This window comes from Ailuropoda melanoleuca, chromosome 14 (assembly GCF_002007445.2).
Source record: "Ailuropoda melanoleuca isolate Jingjing chromosome 14, ASM200744v2, whole genome shotgun sequence".
Lineage (NCBI taxonomy): Eukaryota > Metazoa > Chordata > Mammalia > Carnivora > Ursidae > Ailuropoda > Ailuropoda melanoleuca.
The window spans coordinates 52,510,952-52,528,173 of NC_048231.1; the positions used below are offsets into that span (position 1 = coordinate 52,510,952).

The 17,222-nt window shown below is 36.5% G+C and overlaps 1 protein-coding gene across 4 annotated transcripts in view; it reads left to right on the plus strand.

Annotated features, from left to right (window-relative positions):
* The window catches only part of L3MBTL4 (L3MBTL histone methyl-lysine binding protein 4), a 375,657-nt gene that overhangs the window by 65,915 nt on the left and 292,520 nt on the right, over positions 1-17,222 (plus strand). For 3 of the 4 annotated variants that reach the window (XM_034642569.1, XM_034642568.1, XM_034642567.1), the window contains exons 1-2: positions 15,081-15,166; positions 15,555-15,657. In XM_034642569.1, coding sequence (XP_034498460.1) covers positions 15,586-15,657 — 72 coding nt within the window. In that variant the 5' untranslated portion in view covers positions 15,081-15,166; positions 15,555-15,585. Of the gene's footprint in view, positions 1-15,080; positions 15,167-15,554; positions 15,658-17,222 lie in introns of those variants that run through there. The other variant, XM_019802531.2, reaches the window with a different exon arrangement.

Genomic DNA, 17,222 nt, shown 5'->3' on the forward strand with positions numbered 1-17,222 from the left:
CAGTGTGGGGCTCAGACTCACAACCCTGAGATCAAGAGTTGCATGCCCCTTTTACACATTTATCCGTAGATATGTTACATTTACATTAAAAAAAGAACATGTCCCAGTCATTGAGTCATTTTCCGTAAGAGCAGCTATCTAGTCAGTGTGGATGAGGCTCGGTCTCGTTGCCAGTGAGCTGAGAAGTCAGATCAAGAACTTGTAATTGGATGAGTTTTCTGCTACCCTGGTCTGACGTCTTCCCTGTCAGTGTATCAGAGAAATAGTTGGACATAGAGAAAGTTTCTGTAGTACTAGTTTTTGATTTGCCTGATGAAAATTCTGATTAGTAGAATTCACATATATTTAATGCAGTCTTGAAAAGCTTGTAATAGACACGTGTTCTAGTAACAAAACTGTTTGATTTTTATTTCTGCAGATAATGTATTTTCATGTCATTTAACGTGGCCTGCCATTTTAGGCAACAGTACCAGTTATCATGTTCAAGCGCCAAAGTATTAAAGATACTCCTGGAAGGAGATTTACTTGAATGTGTTTAGTGGTGTGATATTAGGAAAAATTAATTTGGGCAAGGCTTCATAGTGACAGTTGTTGGAAAGTCTGTTTTAATGAGTATACTCTGTCCTCAGTAAAACCTGAAGCGGTCTGTTGTCCAAGCCTTCGATCCTCGCTCTCGCTCTGCTATCAGCTAGCCACATGAGCTGAGGCAGGTAATTTGTTTACACATTTTCCCATCATCTCGCTTTCAGAAATGTATGTCAGTACTGCTGCTGTGCACTAAGCATATGCTTTGTCTCCATGTTGTAGCTAAAGGCAGCAACAATAGGTTTTTAGAAATGGAGTCATTAGTTAGGGTATAAAATTTTGCAGTTACACCAATTCAAGCTTTGCCCTGACTGGGCGTGTCACCTGGGGCTGGTTAACGTGACAGGGCTGTTGAGAGGCTGCCACCACATGCCTGACACATAGAAGAAGCTAACTTAATAAATAGTAGTTGCAGGGATGATGGTATTTACGCTTTGTTACGTGTCCTAGTTGTAGTTTAAGGTTCTGAGCAAATGGTTGATACTGAGCGAGGATCTGTCTTCATAACTTGATGATAATATTCATGGGCAAATGAAACCTTTATAGAAGTAAATATGAAGACGTAACATTCCTCATCTAGGACTATCCCTGAATGCTAAATTTTCATCATAAATATTCCAAATACACAGTGAAGTGTTGAGAATAAGAAAATGAACAACTGTCTGCTGGCCATCTAGTTTGAATAATCTCAATATTTTGCCCTGTTTACTTCTATGTTTTAAAAGGAATGGAACCATTACAATTACAGTTGCAGCCTCCTTTCCCCAGACCTATTTTTCCACCCCTACTGATATGTGGCTACCAGGCTGCAGTTCTGTATCATTCTCAGTCATGTTCTTTTATTTTAAATAGACACCTCCGTATCTGTAAGCAGATATTACATAGGTGGGTCTGTGGTATATGTATTACCCTGCAACTTGATCTTTTCGTTCAGATGTATTTTAGAGATTTATCTGTGATGGGATGTATATTTAGCTCATTTATTTTTAAATGCTGTATAGTACTCCCGTTTAATTTACTAGCTATTCATTGATTTTCCTATTAATGGATATTTGGAGTATTATTAAATTTTGATTATTGCAGACAGTGCCACAGTAAACGTACTCTTTTCACACCTGTGCCAGAGTTTGTCTGTGTATCTAGAAACATTTGGATCCAGTTGGTAGTTATGCCAGTATACACTTCAGCAATGTGAGAATTCCTGCTGCTTCACATTCTCTCTACAACTTGATAAGTCCTTGCCAGTCACATTCCTGGGTGTAAGAGGATGTTTATTTTTAATATGCATTTCTTTGTTTCTATCTGATTCTGCCATAGAACATTAAATTTCTGAGCCCTGGATGTTCTTCCAGTAAATGCGCTTTTGCTTAGGAGAACCAGGTTGTTTCTCTTGACTTGTGATTTGCCTCCCTGTCTTTTGTTCTTGCTGAGATTTCACTCAGTGCAACTAGGAATGCTGGGGTTCAGCTTATGCCCTGGGTCTGACAAGCAGCATGGAGGCAGCTAACGCCCCTGATTCAGTTAACACCCCTGGTTCACCTCCTTCTTTGAGAATAGCATGGTCTAATGGAGGCAGGTAGGAGCAACACATGCTCCTGGCCTATCTGGCCCTTGTTAACTGCACTCAGTACATGCCCAGAAAGGGTCTAGTGAGATTTTTTTTTTAAACATAAGAGAAAAAGGCAGCAAGTCTTGGTGAAAAAAGGGATTTAGCAACAAGGAAAATGGAGTATTTAATTAGAAGAAAGTGCTATGTCCATTTTTTTTTTTTTACCTCTGTCAGCTTTTCTTTTCTTACCTTGGATGACTAGTGTACACCATTCAAAATGACTCAAAAAAGGGACACCTGTGTGGCTCAGTCGGTAAGCAACTGCGTTTGACTCAGGTCGTGATACCACGGTCTTGGGATCCTGCCCCCATCAGGCTCCCTGCTCAGCTGGAAGCCTGCTTCTCCCTCTCCCTCTGACTGCCACTCCCCCTGCTTGTGCTCCCTCTTTCTGTCAAATAAATAAAATCTTTAAAAATGGCTAAAAAAATCCTTTGCCTTTATATATATACAAAAGACAACGTATTTTAAGATTTATTTATTAGAGAGAGAGTGTGTGTGGGGGTGAAGGGCAGAAGGAGAGAGAGAATCTTTTAAGCAGATTCTGCTCTGAGTGCAGAGCCCCATGTGGGGCTCAACTGCATGACCCCAAGATCAAAACCTGAGCCGAAACCAAAAATCAGGCACTTAACCAACTACACCACCCAGGTGCCCCACAAAAACAACATATATGTCAATTATGAAGCATGATAGAAAAATGTATACCTATGAAGCCAATATCCAGCTTAAGAATGAAAACATTACAGTGATGTTAATTTTCCTCTCCAACTGCTTTGCTGCATTTAATGTTTATCATTTCCTTGCTTCTTCAAAATAATTTGCCACATAAGAGAGTATCTCTAAGGCACATATTGAGTGCTTTTGCTTGGTTTTGTGTTTTAAAAATGTAATATGCAGTCTTCTGGTTTTCTTTGTTTATCCAACGTTACTGCTAATTATGTTCTTGCATATGTAGTTGCAGCTGATTCGTTTTCGCTATGTAATGTTCTATTGTGTGAATAGAACAGAAGTTATTTTTTCAGATTCCTGTTGATATTTGGATTGTTTCCAGTCTTTGTTCCCCCATTAATATAAACTTGTCTCCTAATGGAGTACAATTGCTTGAGTTCTGGGGTCATAGGATTTGCTGGAACATCTTAAACTGCAACAGAACTTCGGTTGTTTTTCAGTGGTTAATCCGCTGCCAGTAGAGTATGAGAGTTCCCATTGCTCCTCACCCTTGCCAACATCTGGTATTGTCAGAGTTTTACATTTTTGACACTCTAACGGACATGAATTGGTATCTCATTGTGGTTTCATTCTTAATTTCCCCGATTACTAACAAGGCTGGAAAACTTTTCCTAAATTTCTGTGTGAAATACTTATTCATGGTTTTGCCCCTCCCCCCGCCCCCAGCTGCCTCTATGGATTGTTCTCTCTGTCAGCTATTGCTACCAAAACTACTGCATCACAAGATCTTACTAGATCTTTGAGTGATTTGTCATTGGACTTGCCTGGGTAATTTATGAAAGGCTTCAGTGCGCTGATTTGTGTGCTGGGCTTGGTTCAAGTCAGATTCAAGTGTGTTCTACCTGCATTCATTCTGGGGTCCACTCTGAAGGATCAAAGGCCAACTGAGGCATACTCTTTTAACTGTGGACAGTTGTAGTGTAGTAAGGTCAACACAAATTGCACAAGCACATTTTAAGCTTCAGCTCACATTGTGTCTCCCATTTGCCAAAGCAAGTCATAGGCAAGCCCAAGTTGAGTGTATTTGGTTTAAATGGAGACATGGCAAGAGTGAGGCTCTCTCATTCTGGTATAGGTCAAGAATTTAAACTGAGAAAAGTGAAGGCATGGAAAAATATATTTCATATACATGTAAACCAAAAGAGATCCACTTAGCTTCTATAGCCAAGAGAAGTGGCTATACTTATATCAGACAAAATAGACTTTAAGTCAAACACTGTCACAAGAGACAAAGAAGAACATTACAAAATGATAAGAAGGTCAATTCATCAGGAAAATATAACAAATTGTAAACATATATGTACTTAACATCAGAGCACTTAAGTATATAAAATAAATATTGACAGAACTGAAAGGAGAAATGGACAATAGTAACTGTGGGAGTAGGAGACTTCTGTACCCCACTTTTAGTAATGGATAGAAGATTCACAGAGGACCAGTAAAGACACAGAGGACTTGAACAATAGTATAGAGCAAATGGACCTAACAGAGAAATACAGAGCATTCCACTCAACAGCGGCAGAATACCTGTTTTTCACAAGCACACACAGAACTTTCTCCAGGATGGGTCATATGTTAGGTCACAAAACAAGTCTTAACAAGTTTAGAATGATTGAAATCACACCAAGTATCTTTACTGATCAGAGTGGAGTGAAGGTAGAAATCAGTAGCAGAAGAAAACTGGAAAATTTACAAATATGTGAAATTAAATGAACACTCTTGAACAACCAGTGGGTCAAAGAAGAAATCAAAAAGGAAGTTAGAAAGTACTGAGACAAGTGAAAACAAAAATACAGCATAACAGAACTTACGGCATACAGCAAAAGCAATACTAAGATGGAAATTTATTGTGATAAGTGAGTACATTAAAAAGAAAGATCTCAGGGGCTCCTGGGTGGCTCAGTCGTTAAGCGTCTGCCTTTGGCTCAGGGCGTGATCCCAGAGTCTTGGGATCGAGCCCCACATCAGGCTCATCCACTGGGAGCCTGCTTCTTCCTCTCCTACTCTCCCTGCCTGTGTTCCCTCTCTCACTGGCTGTCTTTCTCTCTGTCAAATTAAAAAAAAATCTTAAAAAAAAAGAAAGATCTCAAATATGCAAGCCAACTTTATACCTCAAGAAGCTGAAAAATAATAAACTAAACCTACAGTTAGCAGGACAAAGAAAATAGCAAAGTTTAGGGCAGAAATAAATGAGATAGAAAATAGAAAAACAATAGGAAAAAAATCAATGAAAATAAGAATTGTTTTTTGAAAACCTAAAATTGAAAAATCTTTAGCTAACCTAATTAGGAAACAAAGACAAAAGACTCAAATAAAATCAAATATGAGAGGGGACATTACAACTGATGTTAAAGTAATAAAAAGGAACATAAGAGACTACCATCAACAATTCTACACCGACAAAGTGGATAAACCAGAAGAAATGGAAAAATTCTTAGATACATACAACCTACCAAGACTAAATCATGAGTAAATGAGAAACTCTGAACTGATCTGTAACTACTATGGAGGTTGAATTAGTAAATAAAAAACTTCCAGCAAAAAAAGGTGAGGACCAGATGGCTTCATTGGTGAATTCTACCAAACATTTAAGTCTATGATCCACTTTGAATTAATATTTGTATATGGTGTGAGGGAGGGCTACAACTTTATTCTTTTGCATGCGAATATCCAGTTGTCCCAGCATCATTTGTCGAAAACATCATTTTTCTTCTAGCAAATTGTCTTGGCACCTTTGTTGAAAATTAAGTAGACACAGATGTATGGGTTTTTATTTCTAGAACATCAGTCTATTCATTTGGTCTGTATGTCTGTCTTTATGCCAGTGCCACACTGTCTTGATTATTGTGGCTTTTTTTTCCAGTTTTTATTTAAATTATGGTTAGTTAACATACAGTATAATATTAGTTTCAGGGGTACAATATAGTAATTCAACACTTACATACTACACTCAGTGCTCATCTCAGCAAGTGCACTCCTTAATCCCCATCACCTATTTAACCCCCCCCCCCGGCCGGTAATCATTAATTTGTTCTCTATACTTGAGACTCTGGTTTTCGGTGTGCCACCCTCACTCCTTTTCCCCTCCTTTGTTCATTTGTTTTGTTTTTTAAATTCCACATATGATTGAGCTCATATAATCATCTTTCTCCGATTGACTTATTTTGCTTAGCATAATACCCTCTAGTTCCATTCATGTCATTGCAAATAGAAAAAATTCATTTTTTGGATGGCTGAGTGGTATTCCACTGTGTGTGTGTGTGTGTGTGTGTGTGTGTGTGTAGTGTGTATATATATGTGTATATATACATATATATACTATATATAGTATATAGATATATGTATATCTATATATCACATCTTTATCCATTCATCTGCCCATGGACATCTGGACTCTTTCCATAGTTTGGCTATTGTGGACATTGCTGCTATAAATACTGAGGTGCAGGTGCCCCTATGGATCACTACATTTGTATCTTTGGGATAAGTCCCTACTAGTGCTATTGCTGGGTGTTAGGGTAGCTCTATTTTCAACTTTTTGAGGAACCTCCATACTGTTTTCCAGAGTGGCTGCAGCAGGTTGCATTCCCACCAACAGCATAAGAGGGTTCCCCTTTCTCTGCATCTTTGTCCTTTCCTGAGTTGTTAATTTTAGCCATTCTGACTGGTGTGAGGTGGTATCTCAGTATGGTTTTGATCTGTATTTCCCTGATGCTGAGTGATGTCTGTTGGCCATTTGTATGTCTTCATCGGAGAAATGTCTGTTCATGTCTTCTGCCCATTTCCTAACTGGATTTTTTGTTTTTTGGGTGTTGAATTTGGTAAGTTCTTTATAGATTTTGGGTACTAGCCCTTTATCTAATATGTCACTTATGAATATCTTCTCCTATTCAATAGGTTGCCTTTTAGTTTGTTGATTGTTTCCCTTTCTGTGCAAAAACTTTTTATCCTGATGAAGTCCCAGTGGTTCATTTTTGCTATTGTTTTCCTTGCCTCTGGAGACGTGTCTAGCAAGAAGTTGCTGCAGCTGAGGTCACAGAGGTTGCTGCCTGTGTTCTCCTCCAGGATTTTGATGGATTCCTGTCTCCCAGTTAGGTCTTTCATCCATTTTGAATTTATTTTTGTATGTATTAAATTTTGAAACCAGGAAGTGTGAGTCCTTCTTCTTTTTCATGATTGTTTTGGCTGTTCTCTCTTTTTCTTTGTTTTTGTTTTTTGTTTTTGCATTTCCATATGAATTTTAGGATCAATTTATCAATTTCTGGAAAAAAAACACTTGGGATTTTGATAGACATTGTACTGAATTTGTGTATCAATTTGGAGACTATTGCTATCTTAAAATTAGTAAATCTTCCAATCCATGAATAAGGAATATCTTTCCATTTATTGATTTCTTCATTTATTTCTTTTTATAGTGTTTTTAAGTCTTGCACTTTTTTATTAAACTTCAGTTTATTTTGGTTTTTTGATCCTATTATGAATGCAATATTTTGATTTTTCTTGGTTTGTTAATTGCATTTGTATAGGGATGCAACTGATTTGTATATATTGATCTTGTTTAACTTATGTATTAGTTCTAGTAGCAAAGGTTCATTGCTTAAGATTTTTTTACATAGTAGTTCATGTCATTGCAAACAGAGACCTTTTTAATTCTTCCTTTCCCATCTGGGTTCCTTTTATTTATTTTTGTTGTCTAGTTGCCCTGACTGGAACCTCTAGCATATTGTTAAATAGAAAAGCTGAAGAGCAGACGTCCTTGTCTTGTTTGTGGTCTTGGTTGAAAAACACTATCAGCTTTAGGAAATTCCTTCTATTCCTATTTTGATGAATATATGTTTTTTTTTTTTTTATCATTGAAGGGTCTAAGTTTCTTCAAAAGCTTTTTCTGTGTTTATTGATATGAGTGTGTGGTTTTTGTTCTTAATTCTCTTAATGTGTTATTACACATTAATTGATTTTCTAATGTTAAGCTAACTTTTCATTCCTGGTGCTATGCAATTTTTTTATATGTTGCTGGATTCAGTTTGCTAGTATTTTGTTGAGGACTTTTGAATCAATATCTATAAGGAATATTGGTATATAGTTTAATTTTCTTGTGTTATCTTTGTTTTTGGAATTGGGGCAGTACTGGGTCTGTCTCATAATTTGAGTTGCAAGTATTGTTTCATCTTCTCTTTTTTGGAAACAGTTTATAAGGGATAGGTATTAATTCTTTGGATATTCAGTGTAAATCCTGTGGGCTTAGGCTTTTCTTTTTGGGAAATCTTAAAATTGCTACCTTTATCCCTTTACTTGTTACAGATATATTCAGATTTTCTATTTCTTCTTGAGTCATTTTCAGTAATTTGTGTCTTTTTAGAAATTTCATATAAGTTACCTAATTTGTCTACATTCGGTTTTCATAGTACATTTGACCCTTGAACAACATAGCTTTGAACTATGTGGGTCTACTTATACATAGATTTTTCTTGATAAATAGAGTACAGTACTGTAAATATATTTTTTCTTATGATTTTCTTAATAGCATTTTCTTTTCTCTAGTTTACTTTATTATAAGAATACAGTATATAATACATATAATGTAGAAAACATGTGTTAATCAATGTTTATGTTATTAGTAAGGCTTTGGTCCACAGTAGGCTAAAAATAATTATGTTTTTGAGGAGTCCAAAGTTGTAAGTGGATTTTTGATTGCATGGGGGATCGGTGACCCAATCCCTGTGTTGTTCAAGGGTCAACTCTATTCTCTTATAATCCTTTTGATTTTTGTAAGATCAGTATTGATGAAACCTCCCTCATTCTGGTTTTAGTAATTTGAATATTTTCTTTTTCTTTGTCTAGCTAAAAAAGTACATCAGGCTTGATTATCTTATTGACTATACTTAAAATTGCCAAGGTTTTAAACTTTTTTCATATCTAACTTTACATACTTGTATTACTGTTCATAATTTCTTGTTCATTTTTTAAGACTGTTTTGTCTTCATTTGTCTTTTTGAGCATCCTAAACTTAATTATTTAAAAAGTATTGTATGCTGACTAACATATCATAATAAAAAAATAGTTAGAAATTTTAAAAAATTAAAAATAATAAAAAATACTTATCAATATTTTCTTTTTAAAAAATTATTTATTTATTTGAGAGAGAGAGATCAGGAGCAGGGGGGAGGGGCAGAGGGAGAAGAAGAAACAGACTCCCCGCAGAGCAGAGAGCCAGATGCTATATTCCATCCCAGGACCCTGGGATCATGACCTGAGTTGAAGGCAGATGCTTAACCAACTGAGCCACCCAAGCGCCCTCAATATTTTCTATAATTTAAATTTTATCAGGATGAATTCTTCCCCCCAGTGGCTGATTTTATTGTCTTTCTTAGCATTTGATTTTTTAATTTTCTTTGAATTTTGATTTGTAGATACACTTGGAGTGGGACGGTTTTGTTTCCTTATTCTATACATGCCTACTTTCTCCTGGCTTTTTAGTGTTTGTGGTTGCCTATGCCTGGCTCCTTGGACAACAGACCCAAGGCTTGCCACTTTGTTTCTGATCTACTGCATGTTTACAGAGATGGGTATTTGGTGTATATTTTAATGGTTGGTTCTTTGTTTAGAGCAAAGGAGTGTTTCCTCATCTGTGAAAAAGGAGTGATAATGGTACATATGTCCTTGGATTGTCATAAGTATTAATTGAAAGTCTATATGTAGAGCGGTTATAGCTATGCCAGTTATATATGAGTATTCAGGTAATGTTAGCTATTAATGCAATTAAGAGAGAGCAGGAATTTGTGCAGAAATTGTCAAAATGCAGTCAGTTGTAATTGTTTATTAATTTATTCAGACACCAACTACTGTGTATTATTATTGACATTGAATATCAATGGATAGATTTTAGCCTGGTAGCATCTTTGAAATAGTGGAAAATCAGTGCAATAATCAGGTATTTGTATTCGATATTGTGGTGCTAAATTCACTTTAAATTCTGTGCAGCATTCTAGAAGCAGCTGAAATGTTCCTCCAGAGTGCATTTTCTCATCAGTGTTAAACATACTCTCCCTGCTGTGAACGAATTGCCCACTTGTATTTCTTTAATGACATGCATTATATTTCTTGTTAATTTATGTATGTTTCTTGTCCATACAATGACCTTAGGATTTACTGACTAAACTGGAACATTTGGGGAGTTGAAAGTGGTGCTATTCATAATTATGCCAGGATGGGCGGCATGAGACAGAACTATCCTGGGTTATCCAGGGCAATAAAGCTGCTCTCATTGTCTTCCTTTCTGGAATGTCTTATGAATCATCCTTATAGTCTGCGAAGTACCCATGACAGTCTTGATGGTAACAGGTGGTCAGTAAGTATTTTGTGCAAGAATTACCAAATAACAAGTGAACATAGGCAGGCAGTGCATTATTTTTGTTATTTACAGACTTTTTAAATTTGAAGTATTGAAATTATTTATATGTTTTCTAAATAATAATCTACTTTGTCTGCTTAATTAGAAGGGCAGTAACAGAAGTGTTTGGCAGTATGCAGTGTGAAAATTCCACTAACTCTGAAGGGAAATCAAACTGATTCAGAGGATTCATTTGAAAAATTAGTGCGCCATTACTACATCTTCTACAGAAATACAAATCATTTACATATATTATCTGTCCTGCTTTAATATAAAATACTATCAGGAGAGTCTTTAATGCACCCCAATGTTCATAGCAGCGTTGTCCACAATAGCCAAATCGTGGAAAGAACCGAGATGCCCTTCAACAGATGACTGGATTAAGAAGCTGTGGTCCATATATACAATGGAATATTACTCAGCTATCAGGAAGAACGAGTTCTCAACATTTGCTGCAACATGGACGGTACTGGAGGAGATAATGCTAAGTGAAATAAGTCAAGCAGAGAAAGACAATTATCATATGATTTCTCTCATCTATGGAACATAAGAACTAGGAAGATCGGTAGGGGAAGAAAGGGATAAAGAAGGGGGGGGTAATCAGAAGGGGGAATGAAGCATAAGAGACTATGGACTCTGAGAAACAAACTGAGGGCTTCAGAGGGGATGGGGGTGGGAGAAGGATAGACTGGTGATGGGTAGTAAGGAGGGCACGTATTGCATGATGCACTGGGTGTTATACACAACTAATGAAGCATCGAGCTTTACATCGGAATCCGGGGATGTATTGTATGGTGACTAACATAACCTAATAAAAAAACATTAAAAAATAAAATAAAAAAATAAAATCACTTGACATCCCATCTATTACAGTTAGTGCTTAGATATAGTTGCAAAGCCAGTGTGCCCTGGGGGGTAGTGCCACCTACTCACTGCTCTTCATTTCCTCTTGATAGGATTTCACTGATGCGTTTTAGAGTCCAGGGTTAGTCTTCCTTGGCTCTAAATTTTTTTTTATTTCTTCCAAACGCAGAAAGGAGGAATGTGACTGAGGTGACATTTGGGGCATCTTGGGACTGGGCATTGTATTAAGACAATCAGAATAATCCATATATTTTGATACCGTGCCAAGGATATCAGGTTAAATTTATATCCAAAGAAGTATTCTATTTTGTTGGTCAGAATACCTCTTGCAAATTGACGTTCGAAGGGATCACATATAAAACCTCTCTGTCTGTCTTTCTGTGTGTCATCCTGTATTCTCTCTGTCATATCATCCATCTCCTTTGTTTTGTATTTGATGGAATATTATATTTGATTCCTTTTTTGTATGGCAACAAAATTTTATATGGGCTGTTAGGTATCTTTTATATTTTTGTTTTGTTATCTAAAGGGAATCCAGTTGTTACTAAATTATATTTTGAAACTTCTCAGTAGAAAAATTTTCATCTTTTTCCCCCAATGCATTATAATATGAATTCAGGCTTTCTTGTTTTTTTAAACAAACCAGAGTTATTGAGATAATTACTAGGGATTAGCAAGACAGATCACTTTGGTGGCAGGAGAAAAGCTTTAGTAGCCAGATGATTTCAGTTTGACAAGCCATAGGGTGTTATTAGTAGTGAAATGCAAGCTAGCCTTGGCAGTGCTTATGTCTTGTGCAATAATGCTTTGCTAAAGGCTTCAAGTCTAAGTTGTTCATTTGCATAGATGTTCAGAGTATTCCTGGGAGCTAAGCATGATAGATTGTATTTACATCCTACAAAATGAATGTAATGTTATTGAATTTAATAGGTAAGTGCCTATCTTGAGGACATAATATCAAATGACTGGAAGGAAATGGATATGAGGAAATGTGTTTTGTTTATTTGTTGGTTTGTTTTAATACATGAAAGAGAAAGAGAAAGGAGTTGTCCGGTTAGAGAACTACACTCACGCTAGTCACACAGCACTGTAAAAGGAGTATTGTGTGGCTTGAGAGCTGCAACACTAACGTAAGGTGTTTGAGGCTTCTCTGTAGTTCAGAGATGCACTTATGCCATTCAGGGCCACAAACACATACTGAGCCAGAGGCTCTCTAGACAATAGGAAATAAGGATCAATAATTCACAATCCTTGTCGTCAGTCACATAAGGCGAGACTTATCTATAAACAAAAAATACATAGTAGAAGGTGTTGAATAATGTGACAAAGATAAGCATAAGTACAATGAATTTTATGTAAGACACCTGGTCCTTTGGGAGCAGAAGGTAAGCAAGGAAGGCTTTTCTCAAGGCCATGAAGTCTCTTTGAGTTGAGTCATAAAGGATGAATAAGAATTAGATTGAAAAAGGAGGGATGGATAGTAGGGAAGGTGTTCCAATGTTGAGGGACCGGCAAAAGTGTGGGGCTGAGAAGCAGCAGGGGCATAGTGTTCCAAAGAACTTGAAGGCTGCATGAGATTGGAGGTAGTCAGATCTAATAGGAGTAGGGGAGAAAATAAACTCAAGAAATGTTTGAGGGGTGCCTGGGTGGCTCAGTCTGTTAAGCATGTGACTTGATTTTGGCTCAGGTCATGATCTTAGGGTCCTGAGATAGAGCCCCATGTCGGGCTCCACTCTGGATCTCCCTCTCTCTGTGTCCCGCTCCTCTCCCCACTTTCTGTCTCTCAAATAAATAAATAAAATCTTAAAAAAAAAAAAGAAATGTCAAGTAGATTCAAAATGAGCAAAACCTGGCGACTGAGTGTACAGATGTGATATAAAGGATGAAATGATGCTAACTCCTAGTCTCTGGCTCAGGCAAAGTCAGGACCTCCAAGAGCCCAAGAGGTGTCTTTCTTTGAATCAGAAGATGCATTTTCTGACTGGCAGATGGTAAACCTGTGGTGGGGGGGAGTGGTGTGTGTGCTGCAGATCCCAGCGTGGATTTTGGCCTCCACCTGCCCATGGCTTGGTTCTCCTGTGCAGTGTCTAGTCTGAAGAACTGTAAAGGGCAGATGGGGCAAACGGGTGACGAGTCGTGTCATTAGTGCGAATAGGAAGACAGAGTGTAACTGGGAGGCAGTGAGAAGGGCAATGATAAGCTCAGTCGTGTATGTGTTCAGTTTGTAGTATCTCAGGTCGTTGTGCAGGTGGACATATCAGGGAGGAAGTTTGGTGTATGATTCTAAAACACTGGGGTCTATAGATGATTTAGATCTGCTAAACTTTTTTTTTTTAATTACATGTCAGTTGTGGTTAAAATTATTTGCCCTAATTGTGTGAAAAATACCGTCGGCATTTTGATAGGGATTGCATTGAATCTGTAAATTACTTTGGGTAGAATGGACATTTTAACAATATTAGTTTTTCTAATCCATGAGCATAGAATATCTCTATATTTATTTGTTTCATCTTCAGTTTTTTCATCAGTATCTTATATTTTTTAGAGCACAGGTCTTCCAATTCCTTGGTTAGATATTTTCCAATGTATTTTATTATTTTTGAAGCAGTTGTAAATGGGATTGTTTTTGTAATTTCTTTTTTGCTACTTTTTTCATAGTGTATAGAAATTTTGTATCCTGTGACTTTACTGAATTCATTTATTCTAACAGTTTTCTGGTGGAGTCTTTAGGGTTTTCTATATAGTTGTCCCTTGAACAATGTGGGGATTAGTGGCACCAATCCCAGTGTAGTTGGAAATTTGCATATAACTTTCAACCACCCCAAAACCTTAATTACTAAGAGCCTACTGTTGAACAGAAGACTTACTAATAACATAAACAGCCAATTAATTCATGTTGTGTATATTATATGTATTATATGCTATATTTTTACAATAAAGTAAGCTAGAGAAAAGAAAATGTTATTGAGAAAATTCCATAAGGAGGAGAAAATACATTTATAGTACTGTACTGTATTTATGTAAGTGAACCTTGTATAGTTCAAACCCGTGTTGTTCGAGGGCCAACTGGATATATAGTATCATGTCATCTGCAATTAGTGAAAGTTTTACTTCTTCCTCATCAATTTGGATGCCTTTTATTTCTTTTTCTGGTCTGATTGCTGTGGCTAGGACTTAACAATACCATGTTGAATAAAAGTGGTGAGTGGACATCCTTGTCTTGTTCCTGATTTTAGAGAAAAAGCTTTCAGCTTATCACTATTGAGTATGATGTAAGCTGTGGTTTTGTCATATATGGCTTTTATTATGTTGATGTATATTCTCTCTAAACCCAGTTTGTTGAGAGTTTTTATCATGAATGGATGTTGAATTTTGTCAAATGCTTTTCCTGCATCTTTTGAGACGATCACATGATTTTTATTCTTTGTTTTATTAATGTGGTGTGTCTTGGTGATTGACTTGCAGATATTGAAACATTCTTGCATCCCTGGAATAAATCCCACTTAATCATGGTAAATGCTCTTTTTGATGTATTGTTGGATTCAGTTTGCTAATATTTTTTTGAAGGTTTTTGCGTCTGTGTTTACCAGGAATAATGGCCTGTAATTTTCTTTTTTGTGGTACCTTTGTCTGGTTTTGGTATCAGGGTACTACTGACCTCATAGCACGAATTTGGAAGAATTACTTCCTTTTTTATTTTTTTTGGATAGTTTGAGAGGGATAGGCATTAACTCTTCTTTACATGCTTAGTAGAATTTACCTGTAAATCCATCTCGTCCTAGACTTTGGTTTGTTGGGAGGTTTTTGATTACTGATTTAATTTTGTTACTAGTCCACTGCTGTTTATTAACATACAGAAGAATGGGCATGATAAATTGGATGTGTAAAATTTTTTATTTTCTCTGTTCCAGATTGCTGTGCTATGCCTTGTATGACAAAAGTCCTCTCACCAAGAATACCTTTGCCTTGACACTTGTGGACAGTCAGACCATGTGAGTACAAATCTGAATAGGTAGAATTGGTTATGAATGAATCCAAATTGGTTAAATCAGCTAAGCAAAAAAGAAAAAAAAACAAATGCCCCCCCAAAACCCCCACAAAACAACCAAAAATATTGTGATACATAGACCAAAGAAATAGTATCTATTTTATTTGTGATATAAATTCTAGATGAGGTAGAAAACTCATCTCTTTTCCCCATTAACTTATTATTTTAGTGGGGTCTGTAAAAGCAACAGTGAAATTTTTATGTCAGCTCATTTTTCAGGGTATTTATGGCAACCAGTTAGAAGAAATTTAATGAAAGCGTTTTTGGGGTTTGTTTTTGTTATTCTAAAGGGGCAAAACTCCTGAACTTTTTTATGTGGAACTATTTTGCAGAAAAACACTGCTAAGGAGTGCTAAAGTGGCAATGAAACAGCCCAACAGAAAGAGGAAGCTTAGTATGGATTCCAAAGAGCATTTGAATCAGGACGGATGCTTGGTAAGATGTCAGTTCCTGGGCTCTTCCCCTTCTAGTTTGTCCTCACTGTGGAAATTCACATTGTAATTGTATAGTTTGTGTAACCACAGCAAAGGTAGTTATTTCAATGACTAGGAGCTGATTGCTTCTGCTTGACTTTTATACGCAGAGGTATAGAATATAAATGTCATTTAAACCTGGTAACATTTTAAAGGGTAATATTCATTTTAAAGTGAAAGGAGAATTTTCTTTAAATTTTAAAAACATTTTAATGCATATCCTTTGAACACATTTACATGTACATATATTTTAAATATAGCGTACTGCATGCATGTAAATAAAATTTTGTACTATGTATATCTCACATGGCATGGTAATTAATACAGTTCTATCTTATGATATTCTGTGACCGGACAGTGTTGTCCAAGATTTTGCGGTGGTATTTACAAACACAGTGCATTGCTGTGATAAGATAATTACTTCTGTGAAAAATACTTATAGGATTTATCTTTCATGATAAATGCTTTGATACTTAAGATTTTATCAAATAAAATCTATTAAATAATCTCCCTTTCTCTTAATTCCCCACCATATATAGCACACATAATTTATGTCCTATTATAAAGAGGTATTTCTCCTACTGAAGGTAATTATTTGATGAGTAATCTAACAAAAATCTAAAAGATAAAAAGAAAAAATAATTTACCTCGCCCTTCCAAAATCAGTTATCTAACAGTCATTTACGGATGAACTTTAATTTGATGTGGAGACATAGATTAAAATGTTAAAAGTAGTTATTACTAGATGATTGGATATGGGTGCTTTTTATATTGTCTTTTCTATTCAGATACATTACCATTAACATGTGTTACTTTTTGAACTAGACATAAAGCTATACATATGTGTGTATAGGAAAATGCCAGGAAGAAAATCCATGAATAATAGTCCTGGTACATTTTAGTGGGAGTTTTAGAGACCTTCCTCTGCTCCCTCCCTCCCTTCCTCCCTTCTTTCCTTTTTAAAGATTTATTTATTTGAGAGAGAGAGCACTCACACATGTGAATAAGGGTTGGGGGAGAGGGAGAGGGGAGATAATCCTCAGGCAGACTCCCCGCTAATTTTGGAGCCCGATGTAGGGCTCGATCCCATGACCCTGAGATCACGACCTGAGCTGAAATCAAGAGTCAGCCACTTACCTGACTGAGCCACCCAGGTGCCCCAAAGAGACTTTTCTTTTTAACAATGGAGGTAATTGATCATTATCAAGTGAGGGACAGAGATTGTGGACTGGAAGGGGTTAAGTTTGTTAGGGTTCTCTAGAGAAACAGAACCAATGGGAGTAGTTGACAGTCCTGTCACAATCCCTGTTCACAGTCTTTGTCCCTACTTGATAATGATGAATTATATGTATACGTGTGTATATGTATATGTATAGAGAAAGATTTATTTTAAGGAGTTGATTCATACAATTGTGGGGGCTGACAAATCTGAGCTCTACAGGCCAGGTTGGCAGGCTGGAGACCCAGAAAAGGGTTGATGTTGCAGCTTTGAGTCCAGAGGTATTCTGGAGGCAAAATTCCCTCTTC